The 19796-nt window shown below is 39.8% G+C and overlaps 1 protein-coding gene across 1 annotated transcript in view; it reads left to right on the top strand.

Annotated features, from left to right (window-relative positions):
• Positions 1-19796, top strand: part of LOC150080848 (peripheral plasma membrane protein CASK-like) — a 669094-nt gene that overhangs the window by 611333 nt on the left and 37965 nt on the right. Inside the window, exon 22 of the mRNA XM_090381386.1 lies at positions 18934-19014. Within this exon, the coding sequence (XP_090237512.1) occupies positions 18934-19014 (81 nt within the window). The remainder of the gene's footprint in view (positions 1-18933; positions 19015-19796) is intronic.

The raw sequence follows: 19796 nt of genomic DNA, 5'->3' as shown, positions 1-19796 counted from the left end.
CTCGGCTATGCTGTATCTTTGGAACCTTCGGATGTGCCGCAAAACTGTATGGCCATAAACATTAACTATATCTGCAATAAGGCCTCTGAGGTTGGGATTATTCATACTACCAATTTTAAACACACACACCAACCGTTTATGACTGATTGAATAATGAAATGAAATAAAATAAAATAAAATAAAATGATAAAAAAGACTGTAAAATAATATTTTAAAAAAACTTTTAATTATTTACAAAAAACTGAAATATAACAAAAATAAAATAATTAAATAAGTTAAAATACATTAAAATATAAATATAAAAGCGATAAAAAAGACGATAAGACACTATTAGAGCTTTCGGAGGTGTCTACCTCCTTCCTCAGTAATAGTGAGACTTAAGCGACACATCCTTAAGTACACATCCGAAAGCTCTAATAGTGTTTTTATCGTCTTTTTTATCGCTTTTATATTTATATTTTAATGTATTTTAACTTATTTACTTATTTTATTTTTGTTATATTTCAGTTTTTTGTAAATAATTAAAAGTTTTTTGTAAATATTATTTTACAGTCTTTTTTATCATTTTATTTTATTTTATTTCATTTCATTATTCAATAAGTCATAAACGGTTGGTGTGTGTGTGTTTAAAATTGGTAGTATGAATAATCCCAACCTCAGAGGCCTTATTGCAGATATACCCCTCTCTTACTTCTCAGGGAGTTTAATGGACAATACCCTGTGGGGTAGTGCTAACATCAACGGAAGGGGACGAGTCATAGAGCGTATGCTAAATGACAATGATCTTTCCCTTCTAAATACTGGAACAAACACCTTCTTCCACATGCCTTCACATACTTTACTGTTATTGATCTCTCTATCTGCTCCCCCTCTCTACTCCCTTCACTCACTTGGGAAGTGGAGGAGAACCCATACGGAAGTGATCACTTCCCTGTGATAACTTCGTTACACAGTGGGAAACCAAGTCTTCCTTTCAGGTTACCACGGTGGAAGACTGATCAGGCTGACTGGACTGCCTTCCAACATCAGGCAAATTTTGACCTCAGTACCATCAGTCAGGAGCCTATCAATGATGCAGTAACGTACATCACAGAAATTATTGTCCAAGCAGCTGCGAATGCTGTTCCAAAAACATCTGCCAAGTTTCCACCATTTCCCAAACCTTGGTGGAATTCACAATGCACAGCAGCAAAAAAGGCTCAAAACAAAGTGTTGGGGATTTTCCGCCGATATCCTACCACAACCAACCTTATAGCCTTTAAATGCGCACGAGCCAAAGCACGCTACATCAGCTGTCGGAGTCAGATGGAATCGTGGATCCGTTTTACTTCATCAATTACTCGGTCCACTAGTACTAAGTTGGTCTGTAATAAAATCCGGAAATGAAGGGAAAATATACATCCCACCCTTTTTCAATCCTAGATTATAATGGATGCACTATTGCAGATCCAACTGCAATAGCCAGTTCTCTTGGGAAAACATTCTCTAACATCTCTGCAACATCCTCATATTCCCCAGAGTTCCTGGTCCTGAAACAAAATCGAAAAACAGGCACTTAATTTTAAGTAGTAGTGGCATGTGATGCAAGAAAGCAAATGTATGAGCTTATGCAGCATCAGCCAAAAAAAAAAAAAAATCACACCATTCCCTCCAAATGCCTGTCCAGTTCCTCCTTAAATTTATTCAACCTATCAACTTCCACAATGACAGATGGAAGTTTGTTCCAGCAATTAACCACCCGCTGGCTAAAGGCAAATTTCCGCACATCTATTCTACATCTGTCCTTTCGTAATTTGAATTTATGCCCCCTTAGGTTCGTAATCTGAACAAGTGGAAGGATCCCATCAGAAGTCAGCGTGCTGAACTCATTCAAGGCCTTATACACTACAATTTGCAGCACTTAAGCCTCTCTTGATAAGAGGATCCCTTCATTCCCCTCACCAATCTTGTTGCCCTTCTCTGTACACGCTCAAGTAAATCTACATCCTTCCTAAAATGAGGCCTCCAGACCTGCACGCAGTACTCAAGGCGTGGCCTCACCATTGCCTTATACAGAGGGATAATCACCTCCTTTTCCCTGCTAGCAAAATTCCTATATATCATTGACAAAACCCCATGACCTGCCCTGGCAGCTTGTCTGCATTGCTCAGAAAACTTCATATCTGCCTGCACAATTACTCCCAGGTCTTTTTCATTTTCTACCACCTTAAGTGTAGTACTACACAGTTGGTATGTTTCTCTGGGGTTACTTCTACCCATATGCTGTACTTTACATTTGTCAAGGTTAAACTTCAGTTGCCACTTCTTAACCCATCTGCCCAAATTATCTAGATCCTGTTGCAGTAGCACACTGCCATTACTGTCATTAACAACCCTGCCAACCTTTGTATCATCTGCAAACTTCGACATTAAGCCTGATATACCTTCATCAATATCATTGATAAATATACAAAACAACAGTGGACCTAACACTGAAACCTGTGGGACTCCACTAATAACATTAATCCAAGAAGAGCAGCACCCATTGATTACCACCCTCTGTCTTCTCGCACTTAACCGTCCTTTTATCCATTGTAGCAACTTACCCTTAATACCATTCTGCTCCAATTTGTACAATAGTCTTCCATGCGCAACAGTGTCAAAAGCTTTCCTGAAATCCAAATATATGATATCAAAATTATCTTTTGCATCCAGTTCCTTTGTAACCACATCATAATATCCTATCAAATTTGTCAGACAAGACTTTCCCTTAACAAACCCATGCTGTGTCTGAATTATTGCTGCAGTTCTGTCTAGATGATCCTGCAATGTATCTTTAACCAGCGCCTCCATTATTTTACCCGGAACAGAAGTTAAACTAACTGGTCTGTAATTTCTCGAAGTCTAAGAGCGTCTATCCCTACAACGGGTCCTTTGGTATACAGGAACTGAAAAGAGCTCTTACTCTTTCCAAAGCAAGTGCTTTTGGACCAGATGGCATCCATTATGAAATGATTAAGCATCTTTCACCGAAATCTATGGATTATCTGCTTCTTCTATATAACAGAATCTTTATTGAAGGGCAGTTTCCGGATTCCTGGCACAAGGCAATTGTTCTTGCCTTTGCTAAGCCAGGAAAGGATCCAAAAGTCACTACTAATTATCATCCTATTGCTCTGACTAGCTGTCTGTGCAAAATCCTGGAGAGAATGGTTAATTTTCATTTAATATGGTATTTAGAATCAAATGACCTCCCCAACATCCAGTGTGGCTTCTGAAGGAATCGGTCCACTCTGGACCATCTCATTAGACTTGAGACATCCATCCGGGATGCTTTCCTAAAACGTGACCATTTGGTGTCTGTAGTCTTTGACATGGAGAGAGCGTATGACACAACTTGGAGATTTGGCATCTTAAAAGATTTGCATAGCCTTGGTCTTAGAGGGCATCTCCCCATTTTTATTAAAAACTTTTTAGCCAATCGATCTTTCCAAGTTCGTTTGGGATCCTCACTCTCTCGTTCCTTCAGCCAAGAGGAGGGAGTACCACAAGGATCGGTTTTGTGTCACGCTTTTTGCCATCAAAGTAAATTTCATCACAGAACAACGTCCTCCAACTGTAAACAGTGCCCTCTATGTTGATGACTTTAGCATATTTTGTCAGTCATGCAACATGAGGGTTATTAAAAGACAACTGCAAAAAGCCATTGATTGCCTTAATTCCTGGGCACTTGCTAATGGCTTCAGGTTCTTGCCGGAGAAGACCGTTTGTGTACACTTTTGTCGTAAGCGTAATCTTCATCCTGAATCTGAATTAAAGCTCGGACAAAATGCTATTCCAGTAGCAGCAGACCCAAAATTCTCGGAACTCGTATTTGATAAAAAGCTGACCTTTCTGGATTACATCCATCAACTCCACACAAGGGGCGCAAGAGGTCTGAATATTCTGCACTCTCTCTCTCTCTCTCCTCTACATCTTGGGGTGCGGACAGATGCACCCTACTACGCATTTACCGTGCACTTGTGCGATCCAGATTAGATTACGGGTCCCTAGTATACAATTTGGCCAGAGACAGTGTACTTCGTTGGCTGGATCCTGTCCATCAGGCTCTCCATATTGCTGTTGGAGGATATCGAACATCTCCTGTCCAGAGCTTATGCGTTGAAGCAAACGAACCACCCTTATCGCTTCGACGTAAACAGTTGTCTCTAATGTACGCTTTAAAACTGAAATCCCTGCCAGACCATCCTACGTGGCAATTTGTTTTTGAGCCATGATGGGAAAATTTGTACAACACCTGTAAGACTGTCAATCGTCCTTTTGGTATTTGTCTCCAAGAGCTACTCAAAAAACTTAAGATCAAGGTTGACAAGGTTGCCCAAACAGCAAAGCAACCCCTTCCACCCTGGCATGCTCAAGTTCCAGCAAGTGATTTGTCCCTTAGAAATTGGGGAAAGTCGGACACTCCATCATCTGTCTACTTGCAGCTTTATTCAGCACACCGAGCTGAACATTCTGACTTCGCGCCACTTTACACAGACGGCTCCAAGTCGGAATCCTATGTGGGATCTGCTACTGTCGTTCCGGACACCACCGTATCACAGCAGATTCTCCCTGAATGCAGCATTTTTACTGCAGAGCTGCACGCTATAGAGTTAGCCTTGGATCACATTAATAAATGCCAATACCAACGGTTCATTTTATATTCCGACTCTCTCAGCATGTTACAGGCTTTAATAACTGTGAAATATAATTGTCATCCAGTTCTGTCTTGCATTCAGCAGAATATTCACTTTCTTCATGAACGTGAATACGATATCCGCTTCTGTTGGATTCCCGGCCACATTGGGATTAGGGGGAATGATTTGGCTGACACCGCAGCCAAATCAGCAATTCCCAATAATAATCACTGCCTGTCAGTCCCCTATACAGACTACAGGCAAATAATACACCAAAAGATACACTCCCAATGGCAGGATTCGTGGAATAGACAGACTACAAATAGATTATATCAAATAAAGCCTGTAATTGAACCGTGGTAGTCTAGTCTGCGCAGGAATCGTAAGGAGGAAGTTGTTCTTGCCCGGACCCGCATAGGACATAGTCATTTGACTCATTCATATTTGCTGAGGGCTGATGATCCTCCTATGTGTGAGTCCTGTGGCACAATTTTATCCATCAGACACATTTTTATTTACTATCCAGTTTTTAGCAATATACGTTTTACCGCTTTTAACCATCTGACTGAGCCTTATACACTCAGTCAGATTTTATCCGACAATGACCATGTGTCTGCTGTTTTTAGCTATTTTAAATCAATAAAAGTTTTTACTTGTATTTAAAATTTATATGTTATTGTTATTTCTTTATTGATTTATTTTTTATATATTTGTTATTATACATCTTGAGATGTGTAAGTGTTTTTTAGGGTCAAGCGGCACCAGGGGTTCCCCCCATCTCCGCGTAGTTTACGTTGTGGTGTATTACAGTACACTGTAAATGCCAGAGACTTAAAAGTGTATGGATCTTGGATCGTGTAATGTTGTGTACCGTTGTTCTTCTGGCCATTTAGCCACTGGACCCCTGTTGGGATCCAGTGTTGCCCCACTTACGCCCCGTGGAGGCAGGCCAGGAACTCCGTAGACTTAGTTTACTCTGGCAGGTCCTGCCACTTAGTTTCCTGAGATTTGGGTGGCATATTCCAATGGTCATCAAGAAAATAAAATAAAGTGATTTTTATTATTTCCGTTGATGTGGGAATATTATCGCTTTAATTTCTTAGGCCGAATGCTGGGCGTATGGCGGTTTTGATGTATTAATTTTGATGTGTGGGACTTCGCTAGCGTGAAGATAGAGGGGAGGGAGTCAGAAGACTGGGGGGGAAAGGCAGAAGTATGGAGCCAATAGAGAAGGCAGCCCCAGTTTCAGTGGGGCATGGCCCATGCCCCACCAGAGAAGAAACAGGGGATGGCAAGAAGGGGGAACCGTGTGGCCATCCCCTCCTCCCGGAGAGTAGGAATTATAAGTGAAGAGGGCTAGAGTGCCCTCTTGAGGTCTCCAATATTGCCTTTGTCTCGCGTCTGTTTCTCCGCATCCTTGTGTTCCTCTTTCTTTGGTTGAGCATCCTTCTCTGATTGTGTGATAGCTTTTTTTTTTTTTTTTTCTACTTCCCTATCAGGTGGGTTCTGTTATCTTAAACGGGTGGCGTTCCATTCTCAACTTTGGGTGGCCTATTCCAATGGTCATCATCATTGGTTGATATCCCTGTCCTTAGTTTCTCGTATTCCTTGGTGTCCATATTTGGTTTCATTACTCCTGTTGGCCTTGGTGGATGGCTATTTGTAGTTTTCTTCTGGAGAAGACGTCCTGGGAAAAGCGACTAAAGGCCGCAAATTCTTCTGGTGTGTCCAGGAGATGGTGTTCTTAGGTGTTAGGGATGTATTTAATTCTCGTGATCATTTGACATCTGATGTCTTCGTATATTTCACACTGATGCATAACGTGATGCCACGTTTCTAGTTCACCGCAGAGACAGTGTGATTCCTCAATTATGCCCATGGCATTTAATTTGGCCTTGAAAGGCCCGTGGCCGGTGAGTAGAAAAGTAGTGTTTAGGCCTGGGTACAGCCATGCGGGAGGCTTGGGATACAGCTTGGTTACTTGAGGAATAAATTTTTTTGTTACCGCTCCTTTTTCCACGTCTGTCCATCTTCTCTGCCAAATTTGTACGAGGTGGTCCACTATTTTTTGTTTCTCGTTTTTCCCGTTATTGGTGATGTCAATGGTAAGATCGTTGTAGGTGGTTTGGGTTCCTTTGGCTAGTAGATACATAAGTCTGCAGTGGGTCTGCACTCATACTAACCGTGTTACATGCTCTTGTTATTGTTAATAATATGTTGCGTTGGATCGTGTCCAGTATCTGAAGTCCCACACATCAGAATGCAGCTTCAGATACCGATTTGAAGCTGCATTGCTTGGATGAATTCAGGTTTGCCTCATTATAGTGGTTGTGGATCCTTTTATGTAATAATCTTTCGTAAAGCTTGCTGAGTGTTGACAGTAAGGCTATGGGTCTATATGAATTGGGATTTTCCTGGTGTCTGTTTCAATTTTTGAGGATCAGTTTTAGATTGGCCGTCCTCCAGCTGGTGGGGAACTGGCCCTCTTTGATACAGGTGTTGTACAGTTGGAGCAGGAGGTCCGGCCTAACCTCCACTGCTTTCTTGACCATTTCCAGCTCGATGAGATCGGGGTCAGGGCACTTTTTGTTCCCGGTTTGTGTACTGCTTCTTGTAGTTCGTTGGCTGTGAAGGGGGTTCTAGTTGTTGGGTCTCATATTCATCGTTTGCTTGGCAGATGGCTTTCTGGTCCTCTGTTAGTATGCCTGGTGGGTCTTAGATTAGATTGCTGAATATGTTCTTTATTGAGTCCTGCCATGTTGCAGTGAGTGTTCCTTGCGCCATCTTTGTTGCAGTCATCACTTTGCCTCTGGGGAGTTTGTTTGTGGTGATTTTATACACCACTCCCCAGGGTTCAGTATTTCCTGTTACTTGGACAAGTCGTTCCCAGGATGTTTTCTTGTTTTTCTTTAATAGTTTCTGTATAAAAGTTTCGGATCTGTCTATATTGTTGTCTCAGTTCCGCGACTTCCACCTGGGGCCATGTTCTTCGTGCCCTTTGATACTGCTTTCTTTTATCCTGTACTTGTCTTCTCATTCTTTGCAGCTCCAGGGTCCACCATGGCATTGCTCCCGTCATTAGACTTGTCATGGACGCTTCCGCTGCATTGATGATTATGCAGGTTATATCTTGTGCGAACTGGCTGGGGTCTATCCTTTCACTTTCGGTCTCCCGTCTGTCCAAGTCCTCCATGTACTGTCTCCCTTGGGTGGATAAGAAATTGCAATAGGCGTCCCAATTTGCTTTCCCGATTGCGAATCTGTTTGACAGGTATTTAGTGGCGACTGTTCTAGCCTGATTCCTTTGTATGCTGTAAGTGAGGGTTTGGTGGTCAGACGTAGTCCACGCATTTTGTACAGTCCAGTGGGTTACATTTGTATCTATATTTCTGGACGTTAAAGTTATGTCGTTTCTTCCCATAGCATGTTACAATACGTTGGGAGGCAGAACGGCTGGTTAATGACTGTAAATATTGAATTTGCTAGAAAGTCTTCTAGTTTCCGTCCGTTTGACGTTCCCCTGCGGTCCGGTTTGGCACTGTGCCAGACAGGTGATCGGCAGTTAACATCTGCTCCAATCAAGATTTTATGCCCTACCAGGGTTGTCTGTACTGATTGTAGATATGTTGTGGCAAAGTCGATTTCTACTCCAGGCCTACAGTAGAGGGCTATTATGTAGTAGCTGCCTATGGAGCATATTATATGGGCACAGGCTGCCCAGGGCATGCAAAGTTGTGGTATCTTTGTAACCGTTATCTCTGGATTTCTTACTAGTACTGCTGCCCAGGGGGTGTCTTTGTTGCTTTGAACAGTTTTATAATTGAGCGGGTATCCCCTTACTTGTTTCTGATTGGTATACGGTTCTAGGACTATGATAATGTCGACATTATCCTCATCTGCTTGGAGTCGTACCTGCTCAACAACCACTCGAGCTCGGTGGGCGTTTAGTTGGTGTATCTTTAGTACGCCGCAATTGTATTTTTTATGTTGTATTCCCATAATCGATTCTTTGTTGGTAGGTGCCTTTTACCTTGAGGTAAGTGGGACAGTTTGAGTCTCGGATGGAGTGGTTGTGATCCATTCTGAGGCTTTTGCAATTGGTGCAGATGGGTTCCTTAGTTTTGCTGGGGCAGGTCTTAAAATCATGTCCCCTCTCTGAGCAGTGGCCACAGGTTGGTTCCTTTTGGGCACAGGTGTGAGTGGTGTGGCCATATTTGCAACATCTAAAGCACGTCGCTATGGCCACATGCTCTCTAAAACAGAGGTAGCTCCACTCAACAAAAATCCTGCTTTGGTTTTTTAGGACCTGCCAGGCGGGCAGAGTCAGCTCAGCTGTCCAATTATCCTCCATTTGTTTTGGACTGGGTTCTGTATTTTGGGGTCAGCAGTGTAGCCCCTTCTTGATTCGGTAGGTGGCTTTTTAGGTTTCTTCTATATATTTCTTCCGTGAGTTGTTGTGGTTGTAGATTTTGGTCCACATTGAAAATAACTATTGATGGGCCTTTCTTTTTTGGGGTCTCTGCCATAAGTCCCAGGGTATTTAGCTTGGGGTTCGTTATTATCCCCTCGGCTTCCTCCTTGCTTTCCGTCTCAATTACGATACCAGGACTTCTTGTTTTCCAGATAGACTTTATCCTAGTGTCTTCGAAGTCCTCTTTGAGATTGTTTATGACTTTTTGCTTTATTTGTTCACTGGAGGGTCTCTCTTCTCCGGTGGGTCTCAGTACGACAATGTTTGGGGTTTTCAATAATGCTTTCTTTTGTTGGATTTCCACTTTGTTTTCTCTGCCTCGTTTGGTATATTCCTCAGCGCTTGGGCATATGTGGGGGCGCGCTGTGGCATTTTGTTTGTCCCACATTCCATATAGGTTTGTAGCCGTGTAGCTATTCTCTCACTTTCTAAGTATGTACCATGGAGAATTGTCTCCATTTTGTGAAATATTGTCACAATTTGAGACCTCAGTCCGGAGGAGATCCTGTTAGGGTTCTCTTTGAATATATTTTCAAGGGCTGTTTTTAAAATGAATGTTTTCTCATAGACGGAGCCCTCTGGAAGAGTGTGGTTCAGGGGTAGTTCCTGTTGTTTGTCATCTTTGTTTGTTTCCCTTTGAGATGCTGTGTGGTCGGGCTGCTCTCTAGACTCGGTCTGGGAGCGGGTCACTCGCTTATTTTTTTCGCTTGGCTTGAGAGGCCCCTGATCAGGTGTCTTCGTGAGATGTGGACATGTGTTTTTGTAAAGGGCGGCTCCTAGAACGTGTCGCCTCGTATCTCTGTGAAGAACAGTATCACTACAAATGGGCCAGATGTGTGTGACGTCGGTTTGTGTGTATTGTGTGTGTGTGTGTTCTGTTCTGGTCTCTTGGCTACCCAGAAGCATCAGTCACCTGGACAGATGATTCTGGGTACTCGACCACACCACAGGAAGGTGGGCCAGTCCCAATGGAGCACGTACTGTCTCGATGCGAGACTCTGAACCACCTGATGTTGCCAAAAGGTGGGCCAGATTTCTCTGGGGGCCCACTCCAGAGAGAGGAAAAAAATAAATAAATAAAATAAAAAATAATAAATAAAAACAAAATATATTTCCCGTGGTGCAAAATAAAAAAAAAAAAAATAAATAAAAAATAAATAAAATAAAATAATAATGATAAACAAGTAAATAATTATAATAATTCCCCGTGGTGAAAAAGAAAATATATTAAATAAATAAATAAATAAAAAAATAATGATAAAAAAATAAATAAATAAAATAAGAAAAATAAAATAAAATAAATTCCCTGTGATGAGGAAAAAAAAAAAAAAAGGGGGAGAGCTGTCTGGCACCAATGATAGTCCACATCCCAAATGTCAGAACAGAGCGCGAGTAATAATAAAAAAAAAAAAAAAAGAAGCTAAGTAAATGAAAAAAAATAATAATAATAATAATCACAGAATAATTAAATAATTTTAATCCCACAGTGAAGAGGAAGATGTAAGTCGGGGTGCCAGCAGAGAGAGAGTAAAAAAAAAAAAAAAAATGTGAGAGTGGTTATCTATCCTGCATAGAGGGAGAAAGAAGAAAAGGTGAGGAAAGGGTGCTCCTAGTTCCAGGACCCGGAACCAGTGCAGAACGCAGGTTAGAGGGAAAAAAATAAATAAATAAATAATAATAAAAAAATAATAATAAATAAATAAAAAATAAAATAAAATAATAATAATATAAAATAAAATAAATAAAAAAATAAAAATAATTAAAGAATAAATAAGTAATTTTAATCCCACACCCTGGCTACAGTGAAGAGAAAGATGTAAATCTGGTGCCAGCAGAGAGAGAATGAAAAAAAAAAAAAAAAAAAATGGGAGAGTGGTTATCTATCCTGCACAGAGTGAGAAAGAAGAAAAGGTGAGCCAAAGCTGCTCCTAGTTCCAGAGCAGGACTCGGAAACAATGCAGAACGGAGGTTAAAAAAAAATAATAATAATAATAAAAAAATATATAAAAAAATAGTCAGTAGAAGGGGTGACTTTCAGTTGGCAGTGGAATTGTTAATGATCGGCATTTCCACGTCGGTGACTGACGATCAGTGTCCTCCTCCAGGCAAATACCTCAGCTGCAACGGTCTGGAAGGCTTCGAGGTTGTTTTGGGTACATATCAGTTGATGCAGATCTGCTGGTGGGAAGTCCTGGATCTTATTCTGGAGACGGTTTCTGATGTCGTTGTAATGTACACACTCCAGAAGCAAGTGTTTCCAACTTTCACTTTGTCCGCAAAAGCAGTAGGGAGTGTCGATGAGTCCCAGTGTATGCAGTTTCTCATTTAGAGAACCGTGTCCAGTAATGAGAAAGGAATATTCGAGGCTGAGGGAGAACCATCGAGCGTTATTTTTAGTGGTTGCAAAGGTTACCTCCGGAAGAAAACTCCGAGTTACAACCCCTACAGTAGAAGAATCCCATCTGGTCTGCCATACATTGAAGAGTTTATTGAGATTTCTCCTGCTTTATATCCGTAGTTAGTGAGAGTTCTATATCCAGGATCGTTGCCGGAATACCTTTTTTAATTCGATAGCAGAGCCCCTTGTAGATTGTGTAAAGGTCGAGAGGGAGGGTGCCTGCTATAACTTGGAGAGTTGCTGTAGAGACTGTACGGCAGATTCAATGGGTCGCCAGTAACATAGCTCTTTGTATAGAGTTTAGCTTTTCTTTCATCTTAATGATGGGAACTCTGTGAAACCAGACCCCGGCAGCATAGGTTACTATTGGGAGAAAGACAGCTTTATAATAAAGAAGAAGGGTTCGTTTTGATAGTCCCCACTCACTTCTTGAAATCCGTATAATTGCGGCGGAGAACCTTTTGGTCTTGGAACTCAGATGCTGTAGATGGGGGAAGAAAGACAGGCGGTTGTCTATTACTACTCCCAGGACTTTTGTCTGTTCTATGAAGGTTAGCTGGGTTCCGTTGATTTTGACCTGAGGAGGCCTTCGTAAGTCGAGTCGGTTTTTAAACACCGTCATCTTAGTTTTGGCAGGGTTGATTTGCAATTTGTTGATTGTTGTCCAGGTAGAGAGATGGTTGAGTACTCGCTGTGCCTGTGGATTCGAGGGCTGCTCTGGAATGACCAGCGACCATGATGGTGAGGTCGTCGGCGAATGCTATGATTTTTGTTTTTTCAAAACTGTTACTAAGCCAGCTCTTGAAGCACCATATTCCCCACCAAGGGCCCTGGGGACACCCACGGTGGATGGGTTTAAGGACTTGGCGATATTTTGACTTAACTACTATTGTATGTTGTGAGAAGTGGCTTCTGAACAGCCAGTAAAGATTGTTTGGACATTCTGCTATGCGAAGACGTTCCAGTGCACTTTCCCACCATACATTATCGAAGGCCCCCTCGAAGTCAATAAACAGAGCGAGTTCATATTTGGATTGTGAAGTTTCCAGATGCAGGATCAAATCAGAGAGGGCATCTTCACATGATCTGCCCTGGGTGAATCCATATTGGGTTGGTGAAATCATACCTTTGGAGAGAAAGAGATTCGTGATTCGGATGGCCATTAGTCTTTCCAAGGTCTTGCCCAGGTTTGCCAGCAGGGCAATTGGTCTGTATGAACGAGGATTTGTTATTGGTTTATTTGGTTTTGGTATTAGGCGGAGAAGTGCAACCTTCCAGGGCTGGGGGAACTTTGATTTTTGGAGGCATTTATTGTACAATAATAGAAGATGTTCTGGCTTTAATTTGTGAAATCTAATGATGAAGGCATATTCAATTAAATCCAGTCCCGGGCACTTTTTCATATTTACTTTTTTGAGGACCTGATTCAATTCCAGACCGGTGAAGGGTTCAGCTTGGGTCTGTGTTATATATTCGGCATTCTTCTTCCGGATACTTTTGTGTTCCGGCAAGTCATTCTGAGGGTTGTCGTCCGGGAAGAGCTTATTTATGATGGCACTGACAGAGTCAGTCCAGTTGGTGGTTTCATTTTGATCAGCCTGGACAGTGCCAGAGATATCTGTTGTGAAGGTTTTTTTCCCCCGTGTGATTTTATACAGTAACCCCCAGGGGTTTGAATTTCCAGATTCTAGGACGAATGTAGCCCAGGTTTCTCGCTTTCTAGTTGCTATTCTTCCTGAGATGTATTTTTTTTTTGTATGTATTTATTTGTCTTGGGCAGCACCTGGAACGTTAGTTCATCTCCGCCTCGTTAACTTATACAAATATACAAAGATTAAATACTGTACAAAAGAAAACCTCAACAGATTGAGGTAAACACAGATAATTTCAAAGTAAACAATGAGAGTAATCTTATGCATATTAACATAAAAAAAAAAAAAAAAAAAAACAAGTTCAAAGAAAATAATTAAGGATAACAGTACCCTTCAACTGACAAAACTTTGCACAAGCCCAGAAGTCTTAAACAAACCTTAAAAACAGTTGAGGTTAAATCCAGTAAGTCCTGCAGTCATTAGTAGCAAAGTCACAGTTAATCACCAATAACAAAGTCACAGTCAGTTAACAGCCATCCGAACAAAGGAGCACACGAATCAAATTGAGTTTCAGTTGTAGGACACTTGTAGAGTTTCAAAAAAAAAAAAAAAAAAAACACAACACACACACACAGAGCACAAGTCCAGAGCGGTAGATCTTGTTGAGAAAATGGACGTCATTGCAGTGAAGGTGAAGAGTCTTGAGCTGAATTTGAAACATTCGCATGTGTAGTCATTGCAGAAAGAATTGCGAGCCTTTTATTGAAGGTTGCCTTAGCAAAATCCTGAAGAGCGCGGTAACTCGTGGCATTTGATACAAAATTAGGTTCCAATCCTGATGAAAAGTTGGGAATTGCATTCTGCAGAATTACTCGAAATTCATTGTATGAGGGACAAGAGTACAACACGTGCTGCCAATCTTCCACACCGCCACAATGGCAGAGTTCCGTAGGAGACAAGCGAAATTTAAACAATTTCTTATTTAATGATCCGTGGCCTGATATCAAATAGGAGGTAAATAAGTCAAGGCTAAACCAGACTGTAGATTTTTTATCCGTAAGAGAGTCAACTTCAGGAAAAAACTTATGCGTTACACTGCCCAGTGTTGTGTCATCCCACCTACCCTGCCACAAGTTGATCAACTCTTGCCAAATTCTTTGTCGTTCGGCTTTAACATCGACTTGAGTGTTAATAGAAATACCAAGGATCTCAGTGGGAATCTGACGTTTCAGGCGATAACATAAGCCCCTGAAAATTACGTAGAGATCGAGTGGTAACGTCCCGGCTAAAACCTGTAAAGCAGGTGTTGAAACTGTTCGACAAATCTTCAAAATACAAAGTAACATTGTACGCTGGATTGTCATCAATTTTGATTGAAATTGTACAGTCCGCACCCTATGGAACCAAGCGCCAGCAGCATAGGTAACCATAGGGAGAAACACAGAGTTATAGTAGATTCTTAAACATCTTCTAGAAAGACCCCACTCAGTTCTAGAAACTCTGACAAGAGTGCCGGTGAAATTTCTGATCTTAATTCGCAGATTGGATAAATGAGGGAGAAAGTTTAACTTGCTGTCAATAGTTATTCCCAAAAGTTTAATTTCCGTTATTAGAGGTATTTGTCTATCGTTTATTTTAACTCTTGGTGGTCGACGAACATCCAGTTTAGAGCCAAGGATCATAATTTTTGTCTTGGTAGAACTAATTTTTAACTTATTTTCAACTGTCCATTGTTGAAGATCAGATAGAACTTTCTCAGCGGATATTTCAATAGAAGACCTTGAATTTCCACCAACAAGGACTGTCAAATCATCCGCATATGCCATGATCTTCACGTTGTCAAAAGTTCGGGTAATCCAACCTTGCAGGACAAAGTTCCAGAAAAGTGGTCCCAAAATGGAGCCTTGAGGACACCCTCGATAGACCTGACGCAAAATTTGTCTGTACTTAGATCTGGCGGTGATAAATCTGTTAGAGAAATAGCTCTTAATTAGAAGATAAAGTTGCTGGGAACATTCGGCATGACGTAAACGTTCGAGGGCACTTTCCCACCAAAGGGAATCAAAAGCACCCTCGAAGTCAATAAAGATAGCAAGAGTATACTTGAAACTGGAGTGTTCAACAGAAGAAATGAAGTCTACAAGGGCGTCCTCGCAGGACCTTCCAGGAGTGAATCCGTATTGATTAGGCGCAATTAATCCCCATTCCAATAACAAGTTGTTTAATCGCAGGGCAATTAAACGTTCTAATAGCTTAACAAGGTTGGCCAATAAAGCTATAGGCCGATAAGACCTCGGTTCCTGGGGGGGCTTGTCAGGTTTCCTAATCAGCTTGATAAGGGCTGTCTTCCACAGATCTGGGAAAGTCCCAGCATCTAAACATTTGTTGAAAAGTTGTAGAAGTATACTGGGCTTAATCTTGGCGAGCCGTACTATAAAGGTACTCTCCAGCATGTCCATCCCTGGGCATTTCTTAACTTTCACTTGTTTGACAGCTGTGTCCAACTCGATGGCACTAAAAGCCTCAGTCTTAATTGAAGAAATGTACAGAGAGTTGGCAGAACGAATATTAGTGTGAAAATCAGAGTCGGAGCTCACATTGTCCTGAAGAAAAAGATTATCTAGAATAATATTTACAGAATCCGTCCAGTTAGTGGTCTCCAGACCATTGTATATGATCGATCCATACACTTCTTGTGTAAATAATTTATTTCTTACAATTTTATAAAGTAGCCCCCACGGGTCCGCATTACCAGAGTTGTGCACAAATTCTGTCCAAGTTTGCTTCTTCCTGGTAGCAATTGCCTTCACATAACGTTTCCTGAGATCAACGTAATTATTATAAAAGATGCGAACATCAGCCTGAGATAAATGACGATTGCGCTGATAGGTGCGTCGAGCGTGGTGGACCTGTTTCCGAAGCAAAGATAATTCTGACGACCACCAGGAACAAGTTCTGGAATTGACACGTTTTTCCTTGATGATGGTGGTCTAACTAATTAGGTCACTGAGAGCTTAAATTTTTATATATTACCTGGTCTTGGGGCATTATAGTCTTAGTTGCTAATGCGCCAATAAAATCCAAACCAAACGACTGTTAGCTTTTTTCATCAACTACTTACCTTATCGGTGTTAACACACAGGTCTTAAATATGACAACCATGTGCACTTCCCTTTTTTTTGAGCAAATATCTTAATTATTTTAAATTGTAATAATAATTATAGCCATGCAACAGCCATTTTCCATTCGTATTATTTAAGTTTCTAATTCAGACAACCATGCTTCTTCCTTAACTTCCGTCACACCAAAACGGATTATATGAGGTAAGTACTGTAAATTAACATTTTTGCTATTTTTAAATTAAGTCTTCAAATTACGGTACATAAGGAATTCCTAAATTCAAGGAGGAACTGAACAAACTTTTAGAGGGAATGGATGTGTAAAGATTGCTTGCTTTTCTTGCATCACATGCCTCTACTACTACTATTACGGTAGACTTTCAGAATAACGGCACCTTAGGGGATTCAATGTGCCTTTATTACGATTTTTCCATTATCTAGAAAGTATCGTTTTTAATATATTTAATGCAGAAATAATGAGGCTAAATAAGAAAGAGAGGTTAAGAATACAATTTTATTAACTGCACAAAAAACATAAACATGTTGACGATCCAATGTTATGTTCTGCCATTAATACACTTCTGCTTCTGCCCAGTTCTATTTTCTTTATTATATCAAGTTTAGTCTGCGCAGGTAGCACAGTGGCATCGTCACCATCCTCCCTACATCGGATAGGAAATGGCCTGGTTCGAATCCCAAACTTTCTGAGTGACCCTAATGTAATAGTTTGGATTATATCAAGTTTATCGCTAAGCTTTAATGTTGTTGTTCTTTTCATCTCTGAATGAGGTTTATTAAATTTAGGAGTCATAGTGAGGGGTTTTTAATTTAAAATAAATGTAAAACTGGTATAATCCGTGATATGAGTACAGAATTCACTTTCAGAATGGCAAAAGTGAATTTGTCAGTCTAGGCAAATTCTAGTTTTTTCTGCTCATATAATACACTTAAATCCTCTGTTTGAAAAACTCAGCACTATCTCTGCAATTACATGGAGTGTTTATTAGTATATATACCCTGTTACATCATTTTTGCTACTGTTAAAAAGTCTTTTTAGCACACTAAAGTTCTATTACAGTAAATAGCATTTCAACAAAAAAAAATCCTTATTTTCAGTGCCTAAAATATGCTGATTTACAGTGAAACTTCCTTGGAAATCAAGAATAGTTAACACAAGAATGACTAAATGATAGTTTGGTTTTGTTGGTTGTGTGACACTCATTACCTAGAATACAGTGCTGTGTGCACTTCATATTTTAAAAAATGGCTGAGAAAGGAACTATTGAAAATGTAGAAAAAAAATAATGAAGTATTTACAGCTATACCTATTTTGTATTCATGAATTGCCCAGTGAGGTTCATGCATTTCTTACTCCCCTCTCTCCACACATTATTATTGTACATTCATAGCTTTTCATTAAGATTTTAAAATAAAGTAAATAATGGGGTATGTCTTGATTATGAGCTTTTGTATATACAGCCAGGCCTCGCATAACACAAGTTTGATTAACGCGTTTTTCAGTTACTGCTATTTGAAAAAATTATACCACTTTTCAATTTACACAATGCAAATTTCCAGTTAACGCGATTTTTTTTTTTTTTTTTTTATGTGATAGTTAAAAAAGATTTGAATCACTTGTCGGATGGGCAATAAATATTTTCCGGCTGCCCGCCTTAGTATGTTCCATCAACCATTGGAAGAAGACGTGTTACTTATTTGTCTCCCTCTAATAAAGTCAATGCAGACTTGCATTTAAAAATTCTAATTTTTAAATGAGCCAGATGAAAATGTTACCACGAAGGAGATAACGGTAAAAGAACTAGATGAAATCTTTCTTATTGCAGAGAATCTCAAACAAAAGGTTTGAGATTCTCTGTGATATTTATTTCACCAGGGCCCAGAGAAGATTGTTGTCGGCTATCGGAAATTGATTGATGAAAAGAGAAAGTCAACACTGTTCAAAGAACTCTGTTCAAATATTTCTGTAACATATTGTTTCTTCATTGTGTATTTTATGTCAGAGGTTCCCAAACTTTCTCGGTTCACAGTGACCTTAGTGTCTCAGTAATTTTTTCACGGTGCACCTAGACCAAAAGAAATACCTAACAGTTGAGTTTATTAAGTAATTAGGTCCAAACAACTTAATAAGAAATGTTGGAACTGTGAACTACCTCGAGCTAGTAGTTCGTGCAGTGTGCCACTGATGTCGAGTATCGTTGTGTTTCCCTCAAAAATTTAAAATATTCTGCAGCACACATGGGAACCACTGTTTTATGCAATAAACATTTAATTCCATAATTATTTTCATTATCTTTTACATAGTATACGGTTAAAAAGTTATTTAAAAGGTATTTTTAAAATTTTTTATGGACATTCCTGAAGGTCAAGGACCAATTATAATTTTCCTATTGATTATTATATTCGATTAACGTGTTTCCGTTTTGCACGATGCGCTCGCAGAACGAATTAATCACGTTAATTGAGGTCAGCCTGTATTGTATTTTAATTATTAAGAACTAAAAACATAATGCTTAAATCAAAGAAAACATGAGAAAAGCAAATATGCTTTAGTGCAATCTACGTAAATCATTTTTAAATAACAATTATTTGTTCAAATGTTGTTTCAGTTAAACAGTGTATTATTGAAAGTAAAGGTTAAAGTTTATTACATAACAAAATTTTAATTTTTTTTCAGGCTTTAAAAATTCTTCGAACAGCAGAATACACTCCGTATGTGGTTTTTATAGCAGCACCTACATTAACAAATATCAGAGATGTAAGTAATATATTTTTTTTATTTTTCACACCATGGAATTTTCTATTAATGCTATGATAAACTACATGGTGTGGTTTATTGGAGTATTAATATTAACATTAACAAATATCACCAAGTGTAAATAGTATTGTCATTTGCTTTATTGTGCATTTTACAAATTGAAAACATGCAAGTTCAAAAAAACTATTACAACCTATGGGAGGCTTACACAGATATATAAAAATATTGTTATTTAACAGTATTTTAATATACAGGGTTGTTAAAATTAAAGTTAAAATTAAAATTAATTATCCCTATAAAAGATGGCCTTGGAGCGAGTTCTAAGGCTCGTGCTGAAGAGAAGTTTGGACAACAGGTACAATAAAGAATGTGCTCGCTATTTATTGGAAAAAAACATTAGTTACAAAATTTGTCACTATATGACACTGGCAATACAAATCACTTGAACAGCACTACAATTGTTCAATGTGTCCTCCATTTTTGTCAACAACAGTTTCCATTCGAAGAACAGCATTTTCTACAGCATAACGTAACGTGTCAACTGGAATAGCCAGCACATGACGTCTAATGCTGTCCTTCAGATCTTCCAGAATGTGGCATCCTTCTTGATACACCTAGTTCTTCAAAAAACCCCACAACCAGAAGTCGCATGGAGCGAGGTCCGGTGATTGGGTTGGCCAAGATGTCTGGAAACAACTGCTGATGACTCGTTTGTCTGTAAAGTGCTGCCTTAGCAATCTTTGGACACAACGGTGGATGTGGGGTGGTGCACCATCTTGCAT

The sequence above is a fragment of the Mastigoproctus giganteus genome, chromosome 9, assembly GCF_048544385.1.
Source record: "Mastigoproctus giganteus isolate SK-2022 chromosome 9, ASM4854438v1, whole genome shotgun sequence".
Lineage (NCBI taxonomy): Eukaryota > Metazoa > Arthropoda > Arachnida > Uropygi > Thelyphonidae > Mastigoproctus > Mastigoproctus giganteus.
The sequence above is the reverse complement of the archived record's forward strand: the minus strand, read 5'-3'. Positions and strand labels throughout refer to the sequence as shown.